This window comes from Mustelus asterias, chromosome 26 (genome assembly GCF_964213995.1).
Source record: "Mustelus asterias chromosome 26, sMusAst1.hap1.1, whole genome shotgun sequence".
In the NCBI taxonomy this organism is placed as follows: domain Eukaryota; kingdom Metazoa; phylum Chordata; class Chondrichthyes; order Carcharhiniformes; family Triakidae; genus Mustelus; species Mustelus asterias.
Window position 1 is genome coordinate 31,635,356 of NC_135826.1, and position 17,210 is coordinate 31,652,565.

The following is a 17,210-nucleotide window of genomic DNA, read 5'->3' on the forward strand; positions in this document are numbered from 1 at the left end:
GGAATCCATCCATCCGCGCTTTAAACATATTCAGCGAGGTAGCCTCCACCACCTCAGTGGGCAGAGAATTCCAGAGATTCACCACCCTCTGGGAGAAGAAGTTCCTCCTCAACTCTGTCTTAAACCGACCCCCCTTTATTTTGAGGCTGTGTCCTCTAGTTTTAACTTCCTTACTAAGTGGAAAGAATCTCTCCGCCTCCACCCTATCCAGCCCCGCATTATCTTATAAGTCTCCATAAGATCCCCCCTCATCCTTCTAAACTCCAACGAGTACAAACCCAATCTCCTCAGCCTCTCCTCATAATCCAAACCCCTCATCTCCGGTATCAACCTGGTGAACCTTCTCTGCACTCCCTCCAATGCCAATATATCCTTCCTCATATAAGGGGACCAATACTGCACACAGTATTCCAGCTGCGGCATAGTAAGGATGAGATCCATAGTAAGGATGAGAATTCTGCAGGATCAAGAGCCAACATAGGTCAGTGAGCTAAAGGGTGATGAGCAAAGAGGATTTGGTATAGTTAGGACAGGGGCAGGAGAGTATTAAATAAATACAAGCATAAAGGAGGATAAAGTGTAAGAGTCATTCAAGCGTCACACCTCATCAACCTAGATAGACCAACTTGTACATTTCTCTCCTTCATTCTTAATTCCTCAGTCTACGCAGCTGTCCCACTGTCAGACTTAACCACGAGGTGTTTTTCTAGCCAATTACTTGAATCACTGTAAATTATTTTACAATACTGTTATAAATAATCCTTACTATGACATTTGTCTATTGTCAACACATCACCAGCTTCTTTTGCAGAAAATAGTTAAAGAACAAAGAACAGTACAGCACAGGAAACAGGCCCTTCGGCCCTCCAAGCCTGTGCCGCTCATTGGTCCAACTAGACCATTCGTTTGTATCCCTCCATTCCCAGATTGCTCATGTGACTATCCAGGCAAGTCTTAAACGATGCCAGCATGTCTGCCTCCACCACCCTACTTGGCAGCCTACTAACAGTTAATCTAAAAACTATTCAGAAATATTTTATTGTGCCTCACTTCTCAGTCTACTCCAGGAAGATCATACAGGGCAGGGATCCTCTTCTCCATTACTAAGTACCTCTTTGTTACATTTTCCTCAAAACCATACCCATTTCTTTAACACTAAAATGTGAAGAACAAGGATTTTTTTGTCTCCCAGGTAGAGACCATCCATGCGATTACTTCTGTTGCTACTTTTTAAATCCTGCTCCAAGCGCCCAACCCTCCCAACAGTCCCTTCACTATAATCCTAATCCTCCCAATCGTCTTCCAGCGCATCTCTTCCACTACTTTTACCTCTATCTCCCATTCAAATTCTGACTACTCAACCACCTGTCCCCTAGCCTCCAGCAAATTCCGACGCTCACTGGTATCCTAAATCTGTTCCTCAAGCACAATCTCATTTCCTTGCAAAAATCACGATCATTCTGCCTCAAAAAAAAACAATTTTTAGAACCTGCCAGCTATAACCTTTCCTTTACAAAATCCTTTAACATATTCTCACTTCCCAGCTCTATGCCCATCTCTCCCAAAACTATTAAGTTTCAACATCTAAAACTGGCTACTGCCATAACCAAAATCTCAAACTACATTCTCAGGTAACTTTGAATGCAATGAGTTTCCAGACCTCCTCCTCTCTATGTTTGACTATGCAAGTAAAACAAAATATTCCTGCACTTCCTCAGCACTAATTGTGAAATGGAAGAAGGAGAATGTGGAGATTATATGGTAGCAGTACATGGAAAGATGAGAACATTCACCCTATACAAGAATTCACAGTATTCCCCTGGTGAATTGCATTTTCCCAAATTTACAACAAATAGAAGTGGACCAAGACATGGTGAAATAATTTTATATACTGTGACAGGGCAAAAACTACCAATTTTGTGCCACTATTAAAATTGGACAACAGTAGGAAGTGTACACTGCTCATCTAGTTGGAGCAGAATGCTGCAAGATGGCATTAATTCAAAATGGCAGAAATGCCAATTCTAAATAATTTTGATAAAACTTGCTCTTGGACAGCAAGAGCACTAAAAGCTGATAGGGTGCAAGTACAAAAATTGTTATTTGAACAAAGATGTTGGGTATCTTTCAGCAATGTTGATTGGTGGCCCTGTACTCCAACCCAGGTTCTTACCTTTCTTCAGTTTCTTCTCCTGAATTTTTTGTGTACTCAGTTTATAGGCTTCAGTTTGCTGAAATTCTTTAAGTTCCTTTAGGTACTGTTGCTTGTCCTTTTCTGCTTCATCCAAATAACGCTAATAGGATTAAAGAGAACACATCAGAATTTTCAACTATGGAGCAAATAACAGGCAATTACTTCATGAGTATGTAACATATCTGTATATCATTCATTCCAATCTTATTCAACTTAATATGTATCACTAGGCTTTCATGAGGTTCGAGTTAAAATGGTGCTAGAAAGCCACTGGAAAAAAAATCAAGGTCACAGGGAATTGTGAAGTGTGCAAAATTTCATAATTCCTATTTCTTTTTAAACACTTTTACTTCACAACTGCTAGATGTTGAATCCAAAATAAGTTCTTAAAAATTTAGAGATATTTGTTTTCATCCATTTTCAACAGGCCAGCCAGTTCACGATTTCTCCAAATTTTACTCAGCCACTTACTTACAATATCCAAGTTCACAGCAATATATTTTGTTTCCTTAAACATTCCTTTTCCCAAGACACATTAGTGATACATGGTGCGAAAAATGTCTTGATTGACAGTACATTAAACAATTGAAACATTCCCTGTTAATAGTCCATGTGGATGAAATAGGCAACACAGCACCTAGCACCGCTGCCTCACAGCACCGGAGACCCGGGTTAGATTCCAGTCTTGGGTGACTGTTTTGTGGGGTGTGCACTTTCTCCCCATGTCTGCATGGGTTTTCTCTCAGTGCTCTGGTTTCCTCCCTTAGTCCAAAGATGTGCAGGTTAGATGGATTGGCTACGGTAAATGCACGGGTTTAATGGGGATATGGCAGAGGGGAGGCCTGGGTGGGATGTTCTTTGGGAGAAATGGGTGCAGACTCAATGGACCGAATGGCCTCTTCCTACACTGTAGAGATTTTAAGTACATTCTCAAACCCTTTATCCAAGAATTATAGTAAAATGAAGATAACTGTCATCAGTTTCCATTACAAATGATTTAACTATGTTTATGTACACCACCTTTTATTTTTCTTAGAAACATAGGCATTAGTGGGTAATGTATATATACATACAGCAATCACCTAGGACAGAAAAGCAGTTATCGCAGTGGGAGTTTGCACTGCCTGCTTAGCTTTTAAATATTGGTCCTGTTCGGCAGAGTGGTCATTCCAAGGCCACAAAGTGCTGCAAGTGAAAGCTTTACTCAAATCAGAAATTCTATTGACAGTGAGGGTCAGTAAAAAGCAGTATTAAGTACCATCTTCTACTAGGATGCACAGTGAGGAACATATTAAGGAAGTGGAATGTCTTGAGAAAGGGGACTTGACAGCTTGGATTATGTTCGAGTAAATTTCATAGATGCCACGAGCTAGTTGTTCTGTTGAAAATGGACAAAAACAAATATTACTATTTGTTTTAGATTCAAAATCTAGAAATTGTGAAGTAAAATTGTTTCAATTTTTTTCCTCTTTATTTGTGCGTGGGATGTGAGCATTGCTGACAAGGCTAGCATTTGTTGCCCATACCTAATTGTCCTTGTACTGAGTTATTTGCTAGGGCCATTTCATAGGGCAGTTACAAATCAACCACATTGCTGTGGGTTTGGAATCACATGTAGGCCAGATCAGGTAAAGATAACAAGTTTCCTTACCTAAAGGACATTAGTGAACAAGTAGGGTTTTTATGACAGTTGATGCACCATTACTGAGACTAGTTTTCAATTCCAGACTTTTATTAATTGGATTCAAATTCGACCAGCTGCCACGGTGGTATGTGAACCCACCTCCCCAGAGCATTAGCCTGTCTGGATTACGAGGCCAGTGGCATTACCACTACTCCACCGTCTCCCTCAAATATGAACTATAAAATTTTGCACAATTCATAATTGCCTGTGGTCACAGTCATTTTCCACTATTTTTTAAAAATGCATTACTGAGATGCAAGCATTGCTGATAAAGTCAGTATTTAACGTCCATCTCTAATTTCCTTTGGAAAATAATTCAGTCACCTTCTGAAGAACTATTAGTGAGGTGTGGGTGTTCCTGCAGCACCATTAGGAAGGAAGTTCCTTCATTGTTGCTGGATCAAAATCTTGGAATGGTGGCATAATTTCCACGTCAGGATGGCATGTGACTTGGAGGGAACTTGCATGTGGTGGTGTTCCATGTGCCTGCTGCTCGTGTTTCTAGATGGCAGAGGTCACAGGTTTGGGAGGTGCTGTTAAAGAAACCTGGTTGGGTTGTTGCAGTGCATCACATAGATGGTGCACACTCCAGCCACCGTATGCCAGTGGTGAATGGGGTGCCAATTAACTGTTTTGTCCTGGCAGGTGTCAAGCATCAAGTGTTATTGAAGCTACACTCATCCAGGCAAGTGGGGATTATTCCATCACATTCTTGCCTCGTAGATGGTGTACAGGCTTTGGAGAGTCAGGCGTTGCAGAATTCCCAGCCTCTTGATTTGCTTTTGTAACCACAATATATCTCGTCCAGTTACATTTTTGGTCAATGACGACCCCAGGATGTTGATGACAGGGGTGGAGTGGGGGATGTGGTAATGGCAATGCCATTGAGGCTTAATGGGAAGTAGCTAGACTCACTCGTTAAGAGATGGTCATTGCCTGGCACTTGTGTAGCACAAACATTATTGCCACTTAGCAGTCCAAGTCTGAAAACGTTCTTGCTGCATGTGGCACAGGCTAACTGATAACCTGAGCAGTTGCAAATGGGAATTAACAATGGACAATCCCAGAGAACATCCCTATTTTTGACCCATCTAACAGATTTTTAACTTTTGCTTAATACTTTACCACCCAAGTCATTCAAAAGCCTTTGAACATTTTCTTCCCCAGCCCTATCTCCAACTGCTGAAAAACAGCAGAACACAAACAATTATTTTTCAAAAAATACACAAAATACATAAATAAAAACACACCTGTTTTTCTAAAGTAGGAAGTTTGCTCCATTCATTTCCAAGCATGCGTGTGATTTCTGGGAATGGCAGATCTGGGTGCTGCATTCGAATTTGCTCGCGACGCTCATTGAGGAATCTGACATACCCAGTTACAGGTGCTTTGGGGCCATTGGGTAAAACTTTCTTCCTTTTCTTTCCTTTTGGCCAACCTCGCTTTTTCACTACACGTTGCTGTAAAACAAAGGTAAACAAGTGCAGAGTTTAAAAAGAACGGACAACAATAATTAATAAGAATTCAATCCGCAATCACTGTGCTGTACCTCTAGTTAGAATACAAGAATAGGGCAGTCAATACTTGCCTTCACGCACCATCCACTGCCAATATTAGTATTGCAAACAATTTTTACAATATACGAGAGATAAACTCACTGACCAATTTATATAAATTGGAATTTCAAGAATTAAGCCCAATCCTAGATTGAGGTGATGGCCTAGTGGTATTATCGCTGGACTACTAACCCAGAAACTCAGCTAATGTTCTGGGGATCTGGCATGGCAGGTGGTGGCATTTCAATTCAATAAAACAATACCTGGAACTAAGAATCTACTGATGACCATGAAACCGTTGTTGATTGTGGGAAAAACCCATCTGGTTCGCTAATGTCCTTTAGGGAAGGAAATCTGCAATCCTTACCTGGTCTGGCCTATATGTGACTCCAGAGCCACAGCAATGTGGCTGACTCTCAATTGCCCTCGGACTACTAGGGATGGGCAAGAAATGCTGACCAGCCAGCGATGCCCATGTCCCACAAATAAATTTTTAAAATTCACCAATGCTACTCGCACAATTATGGGTATATATTTAATTAACTAGCCACTCTGGCGGATTCAAATTCTATCTTATTAAAAAGGTAAACACTTTTGATGCAGATATTAAGAATGCCACTTGTACTGAACTAGAAAATTTGAGGATAAGGAAGATAATCTGTGTGGTGACACAGGTAAACATTAATTGGCCCACCTTCCGTTTTGACACACAGCTAACATCTAACTTGTCTTTCTGGCCTTAAACAAATTTAAAACTAATAGCAATTATCACCCAAACAGAAATTTCTCCAACAATAATTGAACACATGATGATACATTAGTTGTAGAAATAACCTTTTATCAAGTTTGAGGAGATAGAGTTCATCAAATTAGAATTTTGTATCTTCAACCTGTGTGTCATTCTTTCATTTTGCCTTCACGCATCTCTTAATAAAATGGCAATTACTCACCAATTAATCTAAAACTGCAAAATATCTTTTGCATCACAGCATGCTGCTAAGTTTACAATCTTTAGTAAATAGTGGATCTCACACATGCTCCTTACAGATAAAAGCTTTTAAAAAGAATGTACTCAGCAAGAAAGTGAAAGCACAAAATGACCCAGAGGAAGGGCCAAATGACAAGAAGATATGTTGTCCACTCCCATTCAGAACAGTTAGGAAAACTTTTTTTTTTAAGTTTCTCTTCCCCTATTTTCTGACTCCCTATATCACTAGGCATAATGTGAAGGTGGGATTCTATTTCAGTCTGTAGGATGCATCAGTCCAAGGGAGGAAGAAGAAAGTGGGAATAATGCCAAATTGCTCGAGTGACTATAAGATGTGTTGGATAGGTTTGTGGTTTCTTTTGATTTTTTTTTTAAAAGGGCATATAGGTTAGGTGGCAAATGGGCACCAAAACGTCACAGTGCCCAAATGGCATGTAAATGAGATTTGTTCAGTCACTAAACAGAAATTACATTAGGTATAATTATGGGTTTCAATCAATTAAACTTGGTTGTACACTGGTCTCTGATTTTTGTGTACGCTAGAGTCAAATGGAAAATACAAGAACAGTACATCATTAACAGTACAATATTACCAATACATCACATACATTTCCGGAAGACACTATTTTGACAGACTAACTACTAGGGTTTAAAATTCAAAACATAACAAAGATCATTTTCTTACCTCTTCCTCACCAGTATTTGTGCCCCCAGCTACATTTTTGTCAGATTGCTTGTGAGATGATTGACTTTTGGAGATCTCAATAGCTTCTTGTTTAATAACAGTCTGCAACACTCCATTGTGATTAAAAGCCTTAGAAACAAGACTCCTGTATATAAATATGATAAATGCACATTTTGTTTTAAACCATAGTTCCATCTATGTATGCACATGAACATATCACTGTCATGCAATCTAAATGCTAATTTTCAGAAATCTAACTATGCTTGTTCTGCACAAATTTTGGCAGCAATTAGTTTGTGAAAGCATGATTTGTAAAACTAGAATTTGATTAAGGGTTACATACATAAAGTATTCAGGTCAGTATAAAAGTTAATTTTCCAGACAAATGAAGGTATATGTAAAGACTGAATTTTTGGGCCAGTGGGCTGACGAATGGCAGATGGAGTTTAATTTAGACAAATGTGAGGTGATGCATTTTGGTAGATTGAACCAGGGTAGGGCTTATTCAGTTAATGGTAAGGCGTTGGGGAGAGTTACAGAACAAAGAGATCTAGGGGTATATGTTCATAGCTCCTTGAAAGTGGAGTCACAGGCGGACAGAGTGGTGAAGGCGGCATTCGGCATGCTTGGTTTCATCGGTCAGAACATTGAATGCAGGAATTGGGATGTCTTGTTGAAGTTGTACAAGACATTGGTAAGGCCACACTTGGAATACTGTGTGCAGTTCTGGTCACCCTATTATAGAAAGGATATTATTAAACTAGAAAGAGTGCAGAAAAGATTTACTAGGATGCTATCGGGACTTGATGGTTTGGGTTATAAGGAGAGGCTGGATAGACTGGGGTTTTTTTCTCTGGAGCATAGGAGTAATGAGGGCTGATCTTATAGAGGTCTATAAAATAATGAGGGGCACAGATCAGCTAGATAGTCAATATCTTTTCCCAAAAGTAGGGGAGTCTAAAACTAGAGAGCATAAGTTTAAGGTGAGAGGGGTGAGATACAAAAGTGTCCAGAGGGGCAATTTTTTTCACACTGAGTGGTGAGTGTCTGGAACAAGCTGCCAGAGGTAGTAGTAGAGGCGGGTATAATTAAAAAGCATTTAGATAGTTACATGGGTCTCAAGGAATATGGGTCAAATGCAGGCAATTGGGATTAGCTTAGGGGTTTAAAAAAAAAGGGCAGCATGGACAAGTTGGGCCGAAGGGCCTGTTTCCATGCTGTAAACCTCTATGACTCTATGTATGCAAATTTTAGTCCTTCCCAATTGATCGTCCTCTTAGAAAGTACTCCCCATTCCACCAAATAAAATACTCAGGAGTAAACATTTGTCAAAAATATTTTTAAAATTACAAATTTGAGTAATGAATCAACTAAATATCCTCTTTTAAAGCAACCTCTTCAATAAAGCTTTCATCAAAACCCCTTCCTTGACACATTTCTGAAGCATTTAATATTAACCCCATATGCAAACACTCAAGTTGGGGATTTTATAGGGAGAAAATGCATTATTTTAATGCAAAGTGATAGGGCGCTACAATGTTTGGTGCTTGCATTCTAGAAATCTGCTAGAAACACAAGGCATAAAGTGACTGAAACTATTTAGAAATCAGTTGAACAAGTGAACTAGGTTGTAAAATCAAAGCATGAAGAATTCCCACAAACATTAGAAGGGAAACATTTATTTTAGGTGACGGTGCCAAGGTCAGTCCAAAACACAATATTCTATCCTGCCTTTGTGTTTCAAATGTAAATAGGACCATTCTTAAACTCCAGATTTCAAGACAAATTCTAACCAAATTTGAAAATATTTCCAATTTTCATGTGCAATTTGCAAATAAATTTTGTTTCCAGATCTTTCATATCAAACCATTTATATTCCTGCAGCATCAGAAGGATACTTTCACCAATGATAGGAAAAGTAATGATAATCTTTATAGTACTATACTTACAGCAACTCTATATTAATTCTTAGCAGTGACATCATCTACAAACAGGTCAGTTTCCACGAGTATGTTGAAGGCACCCAGCTCTACTTCTTCATCAACCTGACTCATTTGTCATGCTACTTGTCTGAAATCCAGTATTGGAGGAGCAGAAATTTCTTCAAAATAAATATTGGAAAGACCAAAACTATCGTCTGAGATCCCTGCCACATACTCTGGTGCTCTCCCTGGCCACTGTCCAAATCTCAATGTAATTGTTCACAACTATAGCATCCTATTTGACTTGGCATTACATTATCTGCTGCTGAAACCCTCATCCATGTGATTCAACTATTCCAGTGCTCTTCTTGGAAGCCTCTCATTTTCCATCCTCCGGAAGCCTGAGCGCACCAAAACTCTGGTGTCCAAACGCCAAAGTTCCAGTTGTTCATTAACCTACACTGGCTGTCTCAATTTTGATATTTTCACATTCATTTTCAAATCCCTCTATCTGCTGTTCTCCTTTTCTGTAACCTCCTTCAGTCCTACAATCCTCTGAAATTGCCAGAATTGAAGGAGTGCAACTTCTTGCTCATCCTCAATTTTCTTTGATCCAACATCAGCAGCCAAACCATTAGTTGCCTATGTCCTTATGCCTGGAATTCCCTCCCTAAACCCTCTCTGCCTGTCTGACCTCCTTTAAGGCTGCCTTTAAAACCTACCTCTTTGATCAGCTTTTTGTTAGCAATCCCAACATGTGGTTAAATTTTGAATTTTGCTCAACAATGCTCCCGTGAAGCATCTTGGGATGTTTGCTACATTACACACACCATATAAATGCATGTTGTCGTTGCTCAGTCCATCAATGCAACAGATACCTGTCTCAAACCAGTACCTTTGTTCAGTGAAGCACAGCCATTAGCCATATCACCTATGTTTCACTTTGCATAGAGACAGAGAGCTTTGCATGGAAATATAAACACAAAAGCAATCACAAAGCCCCTTTCACAAGTATCTAAATATCAATCCTATTGTTGATAGGGAAAAACCCCATAATTTCTGTCTACTCAAAACTAGTTAATCTGCAACTGTAATAAACCCCAGTGGCACTCATTAGAGGGAGTCTGACTTTGTGTAACAGCACAAACTACATAAAATACACTCTACACCTGTTACTGGAAGCTAGAACAGATTAAAGTAACAACCAGTTGAGATCAGATGTACAACCTCTCTGGCTGGAGACACTTAGTTAGATGACAACAGAATTACTGGATTTCTAAAAACTATTTATAACTTGGAATTAAATACTAGGGTCATTTTCACTGATCGTTTGCTACTTTCAGTGCTCTATTTAATCCCAAATTTATCACTGAAACCATTATCGTCTCCCGATTTGACTCTTTCCTCTGCTCTCCGGGATAGCCTCCTGTTTTCTGTAAATTTCAGCTCAGCTAAAGTTCAGTTACCCATTAAAAGTTCTGCTTTCCCATCACCCCATACTCGACTTCCCAAGCCCACCACCTCAAAACATAAAATTCTCATCTTTGTGTTCAAATCCCTTCAAGGCATCGCCCTTCCCTACTTCTTACCTCCTTCAGCCATATAATGACCCCACTCTGAACTTGCTATTCTTCTAACTCTGGCCTTTGATGCAACCCTAATTCCATTCACGTCACCATTAGTAGTCTTGCCTCGAGTCAACTGGGTGGAATTCTTTTACTAAATTTTTCTACTGTTTCCGCTTTTCCTTTCACATCCTCCTTAAAACCAACATTTTCAATAAAGCCTTTCCCAATACCACCTTCTTTGACTCGGTAGCCATTTTGTAATTCTGCATTTTGAAGTTTTTAGGATAATTGCCCATATCAATAGCAATATAAATGCAAAACAAGTGGTTGAGAAACATAACATAGAAGGTTTAAAAAATACTAATTTTTATTTAAAGAATAAAATTTGCATTTTATACAGTGCCTTTAACATAGTAAAGCACCCTCAGTATTATCAAACAAAATCTGACAACAAGACACAAGAGATCAGAGCAGATTACAAAATCTTGATCAAAGAGTGAAGTTCGAAAGGAATGTTTTAAAAGGAGAAAAGAGAGACAGATTTAGAAAGAGAATCACAGATTTTGGGGCCTTGGCAGATGTAGGCACAGTCACCTATGATGAAGATTAAAATCAGGAATGCTCAAAAGTCAGAACTGGCCAAGCACAGGGATCTCTGGAAGTGGAAAAGTGGAAGGAGATCAGAGATAGACAGGAGTGAGGTCCTGGAAGGATTTGAAAACAAACATGAGAATTTAAATATCGATGTATTGCTTAACCAAATGTAGATTAGGGAACAGGTAAGTGGGGCTTGATGCGAGTTAGGATATAGGCAACAGAATTTTGAATAATTTCAATTTTATGGAAAGTAGAATTAGGGAGGTCAACCAGCAGCACATTGTAATAGTCAAGTCTAAGGTAACAAAAGCATAGTTGAGCATTTCGACAACAAATGAGCGGAAGCAAGGGTTGAGCGTCAGGCAACATTACAATGGTGGAAAATTTTAGTGATAGTGTGGAGGACTTTCATCTTGGGGTCAAATAATTTGGTTCAGCCTCAGACATTTATCAGGGAGAGGGATGAAATCAGTCACAAGGAAAGAGTTGGGGACTCAATACTATGGCTTCTGCCTTCTCATTGTTTAGTTGGAGAACATTTCTGCTCATCCAGTACAGATGTTGGAAAGTCAGTCCGACAAGTTTAGAGACAGTGGTGGGGTTAAGAGAAATGAAGGTGAGGTAGAGCTGGGGATGGAAACTGACTGTTTTCAAATGATACTATGGAGGGTTAGCACATACATGACAAATAACAGGGGACCAGGGATAGATCCTTGCGGAATCCTGGAAGGAAAGGGCAGGAATGGGAAGAGAAGCAATTGCTGTGATCCTGGGGCTGCGACCAGATAGATAAAATGCAATCAGACATGAGGTGTCACCCAGCCAACAATGATGGAGAGACAATGGAGCAGAATTTCATGGACAACCATGTTAAAGACTGCAAACAGCGAGAGATGGATAAGGAAGGAAAGTTAACCTTTGTCATCATCAACTAGATGTCATGTGACTTTGGTACAAATTATTTTAGTTGTATGGCAAGGTTGGGAAGCTGTTGGGAAGCATTCAGACTCCCAAGAAGGATGGGCATGAATTTGGAAGGTTACCCTCAATGAATTGAGAGGAAAATAAGGTGGGGTAGTTTGCAAGGACTGAGGAATCAAAAATTGTTTTTTGTTGAGGCGTGGTAATGATGACAGATCCGAAGGAGTACCCGAGGAGAGAAAACAGTTAATATCAGCTGACTTAGGAGCAGGGAAGAGAAGTTGCATGGTTATGTGAATAATCTACTTACCCAGCCATAACTACAGATTCTTTATTATTTTGTGACATCATAATTGGAGAATCTATGAAAATTTAATTTAAATATTAAAAACAAGCCTTCAAACCAGTGCTCTAACAATCAATAATAAGAAATAAGCAATTACACATTGACATTTCCCCTCTTCAAGTCTATTCCATATTCATACAAATGTAAATAGTCATCATGGCATTTGCGTTAATTATATGAACATGGTGATCTGAAGTGCGCATTAAAACTGAGCTGGTGACCAATAAAACTTATCACATACAAGGTTTCTGAAGATTCAGAGACCAGCAGCAAAGAGCAAATTGGAATAGCTATATAGAAGACTGGATCAGCTCCATATAACAGGGCAGCCTTCCTGCAAGCCTAGATGACAAGAATAGTACTGGGTGAAAAGGAAAGGTAACTCAAACCACCGAAGTTAAATCGGGGTAGTGGGACGTCCGGAAAAATAACTTTGTAAAATAAACACTCTATAAATATCACCATTAACTTAATTATTTTTGACCTTGTGCCATTTACTTTCAGAAGTTAAATAATAAGAAATGATCTAGGAAACTGGAGGAAAGAAAAAGAGCAAGATGGATGGCAATTGGGCACTCCAAAGATGTGTGGGTTAGGTTGATTGGCTATGATAAATGGCCCCTTAGTGTCAGGGAGATTAGAAGGGCAAATACATGGGGTTACAGGGATAGGGCCTGGGTGGGATTGTTGTTGATGCAGGCTTGCTGGGTCTAATAGCCTCCTTCTGCACTGTAGGGATTCAATGATTCTAGGTAGAGTTCAAAAGTTAAAACTAAATTAAGTCCTTGTTCTAATTTAGGATACTATTACAGAGCTAAAGTTGCCCCTGACATTCAAGGAGCTTATTTACTAGTGTAATAAACGGCTTTTTGGTGTCACTATGTGCAAGCTAAATGTTTAGATGATCAATCAGGCCAAAGGAAATAACTCCCTGGACCAGAGTTAAAAGCCTGCAGACTGTTGTCTGGTCAATTTTTGTGGTTAGAATCATTGATCTAAAAATCTCAAACAGACTAAAAAGAATACACAGCAGCACTTGGAAGTTCCACTCAAATTAAATTAAACTGTGCTATCAATAATAAGGTCTGAAATAATAAATATTAAAACTTAGAGTAAGATAACACAAACATTGAACGGGCAGAAATTAAACACTAGGTTTCACCAAATTGCACAATAATGGCAGTATTTAATAGATGCATTGAGGGGCTCATCTGCAAATTGGAGTGAGGACTAGAGCCTCACAAGGCCTCCTTTAATGAAGTCTTGCCACGCAAGTGTCACTGAGGCTCTGAGCTGGACAACAGCAGGCCTTCCCCAGAATCAAGGATCCTGGGGTGGAAGCTCTATTTGCCAAGAGCTGTTAGCCAATCAGGAGCCAAGGGATATAAAACAAATGGCAGTGCTACCAGGGAGGTAGTAAATGCTGCCAGTAAGACCACCATCCAAGACTAGTATTGTCGTTGGATCTTCAGACCATAGGCAAGTGATGGTGGGAGGGGTGTCACAGAGTGAAGACTGCAGGGGGTCATGGGGGAGGGGTGGGAAGGCAGCACCCGTTTCCTGCTGCCGCATCCCTTGATCAGGCACTGAGCGTCTTTGAACAAACAGGTTTGTTTGTCATGCTCCACGCATGATCAGCCACACATCTGTCACTGAGCTAATCCCAGTGGTGGCAGGCTGAGGCACTTAACTGGGCATTAATTGCCCACTTAAAGGCCTTAATTGGCAGCAGGGCATGGAGGCCTTCCAACGAGTGTTCCCACCATAAACTTAAATGTGGAGGCAGCGTCCCCACCCATCATCTTCCCACCTATTATATGCCATTCAGCCACCAAACTCACCAAGGACATTACATTCCAGCCTAATATTCTTAAGTCAGTTCAAATCGATTAAAATAATAAATTTGCTATTAAATCTTCTAATGTAAAATCACTTTAAAATAATTTCCAAGACACAAACAAACAATTTCAAATAAAATCAAAATTCAGAATCATCACAAAATTATATAGCAAAGAAGTATGTTTGGCTACAAAGTCTGCGCCAGTTCTTTGAAAAAGCCATCTAATTAGTCCTACTTTCCCCCCATTGTCCTGCACTTTTTCCTCGCATATTTATCCAATTACCTTTTGGAAGTTACCAGTGAATCAGATATTTTTGTAAAAAAAATCAAGGTTGCAAAAACTCCCTACCCCCAGATTGATGATTTAGTGCAATAAATGTCTTCCTGGTGCCCCTCTCCACAACCACAACTTGCAAATACAGGAAGTACCTTGTTGTCAAAAGGCACTGCTCTCACCTATGCCTGTGTTTCCTCTAGAACTGACTATTCCATTACTCTCCTGGTCAGCCTCCCATTTTGTATCCTCCATAAACTTCATTTAAAACTCTGTTGCCCATATCCCGAACTGCATCTAGACGATCGCCCTCATGCTCTCAATGATCTCAATGGCTCAGTCCGGCAACACCTCAATTTAAAAATTCTATCCCCCTTTTCAAATACTTTCACAGATTTATACCTTCCCCCATCTCCCTACCCTTCTCCAGCCTTATAACTCTCCACGAGACCTCCAAATTTCTCCACGAATTCTGGCCATTTCAGCATTACAATTTTTTTTAAAAATCACTTCAACAACCATCACCTGCCAATGCCCTAAACTCTGGAATTTGCTTCCTAAACCTCTCTCTCTGCTTCACTTTTCCTCCTTTGAGACACTTAACTGTTTGAACAAGCTTAAGGTTCCCTGCCCTAATAGTGCCTTAGTAAGAAGTCTCACAACACCAGGTTAAAGATAGTGCCTTACATGGCTCGGTGTAGTGACAAACATTATTTGATCATCGGCAAAATACTGCAGATGCTAGAATCTGAAACAAAAACAAAAATGCTGGACAAACTCTGCACCTATGGCGAGAGAATAGAACCTGCATTTTGAGTCTGGATGACCCTTGGTTAGAGCTGGGATGAAGGCAGGCACAGTAGTTAGTTAGTACTGCTGTTTCACAGCGCCAGGGACCCAGGTTCGATTCCCAGCTTGGATCACTGTCTGTGTGGAGTCTACACAGTGAGAAGTTTAACAACACCAGGTTAAAGTCCAACAGGTTTATTTGTTAGCAAATGCCACTAGCTTTCGGAGCGCTGCCCCTTCATCAGGTGGGTCTCCACTCCATCTGACGAACGGGCAGCGCTCCGAAAGCTAGTGGCATTTGCTACCAAATAAACCTGTTGGACTTTAACCTGGTGTTGTTAAACTTCTTACTGTGTTTACGCTGGCATCTCCACATCATGTGTGGAGTCTGCACATCCCCGCCGCCGCCGTGTCTGCGTGGGTTTCCTCCGGATGCTCCAGTTTACTCCCACAGTCTGAAAGACGTGCTGGTTAGGCGCAATGGCCGTGCTAAATTCACCCTCAGTGTACCCGAACAGGCACTGGAGTGTGGCGAAGAGGGGATTTTCACAGTAACTTCATTACAGTGTTAATGTAAGCCCACTGGGTGACACTAATGAATAAACTTTAAAACACTACAGAAATGCAGTTGTAGTTAAAACACTACAGAAATGTAATAAATTTTAAAATGTAAAAAATGCAAGTTGTTGTTGTATTCTGCCATTGAACTCTAATTGTTCCTCAGGCGCTGCTCGCTCTGCTGTACGCATGCGCACTCGGACAGTCCTGCCACTCTCTCCGGCTTGGCCGTTAATTGTTTTTCCTCGGCACCGATTCCGAAGCTGCGGCTCAGACCCGCAATTTTTAACCCTTAATTTTATTTTTAATTTTTGGGAAACGAAAAATCCGAAATAAATCGGACATTTCCCCAATTTGCCCATTTTCTCCTCCCACATTTGAGAACATTATAATCACTCGCACCTCGACAGTTAAAAGGCCAAAGACTTGCTGAGAGATAAATATTATTTAAAATACCTTATCTTTTCCTTCTAATTTTGTGTTTTTTTCGCCCTTTCTTTCAATAGCGCCCAATAACGATCTCCTGCCCCCCCCCCTCGGGCGGCCTCTCTCCTCTTGTGTAAGGGAGGCCCCGCTCTCAACCTACCCCGCTACCGGAAGTCACCGCCCACCTCTCGCTCATTGGATGCGGGCAGCGTTGCATATTCAAATCAGTAAACGTACTCTCCGCGGTGATTGGTGGCTCGGTGCGTCAATTACACAACGTCACAATCCCACACTCAGCAGGTTAGGGTGTATCGTCAGCCAATGGGAAGATTTCATGCAAATGACCCCGGGCAGCTATAGTCCCGGTAAGAAGTTTAACAACACCAGGTTAAAGTCCAACAGGTTTATTTGGTAGCAAAAGCCACACAAGCTTTCGAGGCTCTAAGCCCCTTCTTCAGGTGAGTGGGAATTCTGTTCACAAACAGAACTTATAAAGACCAACCATTATTCATGTAAATTGAGTCTGTGTCTTTATAAGTTCTGTTTGTGAACAGAATTCCCACTCACCTGAAGAAGGGGCTTAGAGCCTCGAAAGCTTGTGTGGCTTTTGCTACCAAATAAACCTGTTGGACTTTAACCTGGTGTTGTTAAACTTCTTACTGTGTTTACCCCAGTCCAACGCCGGCATCTCCACATCATGACAGCTATAGTCCCGCCCATTGTCTGCTGTAACTTTTGTACTTGGTTGGGCATGTGAGGAAATAAATGCAATCTCTATCGGAAGTAATTTCATCATGCCAGTCATTCCCTGCAGAGTTAACAATATAAAAAATAATTAAAAGCAATAAGTGCTGGTTAATGC

The 17,210-nt window shown here is 40.4% G+C and overlaps 1 protein-coding gene across 2 annotated transcripts in view; it reads right to left on the bottom strand.

Moving 5' to 3' along the window:
* hmg20b (high mobility group 20B) overlaps nt 1-16,506 on the bottom strand; it is a 28,321-nt gene extending 11,815 nt beyond the window's left edge. For both annotated transcript variants that reach the window (XM_078198398.1, XM_078198397.1), the window contains exons 1-5: nt 16,379-16,506; nt 12,426-12,477; nt 7,108-7,252; nt 5,129-5,338; nt 2,174-2,294 (exon numbers count right to left, since the gene is read on the bottom strand). In XM_078198398.1, coding sequence (XP_078054524.1) covers nt 2,174-2,294; nt 5,129-5,338; nt 7,108-7,252; nt 12,426-12,466 — 517 coding nt within the window. In that variant the 5' untranslated portion in view covers nt 12,467-12,477; nt 16,379-16,506. The remainder of the gene's footprint in view (nt 1-2,173; nt 2,295-5,128; nt 5,339-7,107; nt 7,253-12,425; nt 12,478-16,378) is intronic.
* Between the last annotated feature and the right edge of the window lie 704 nt (nt 16,507-17,210).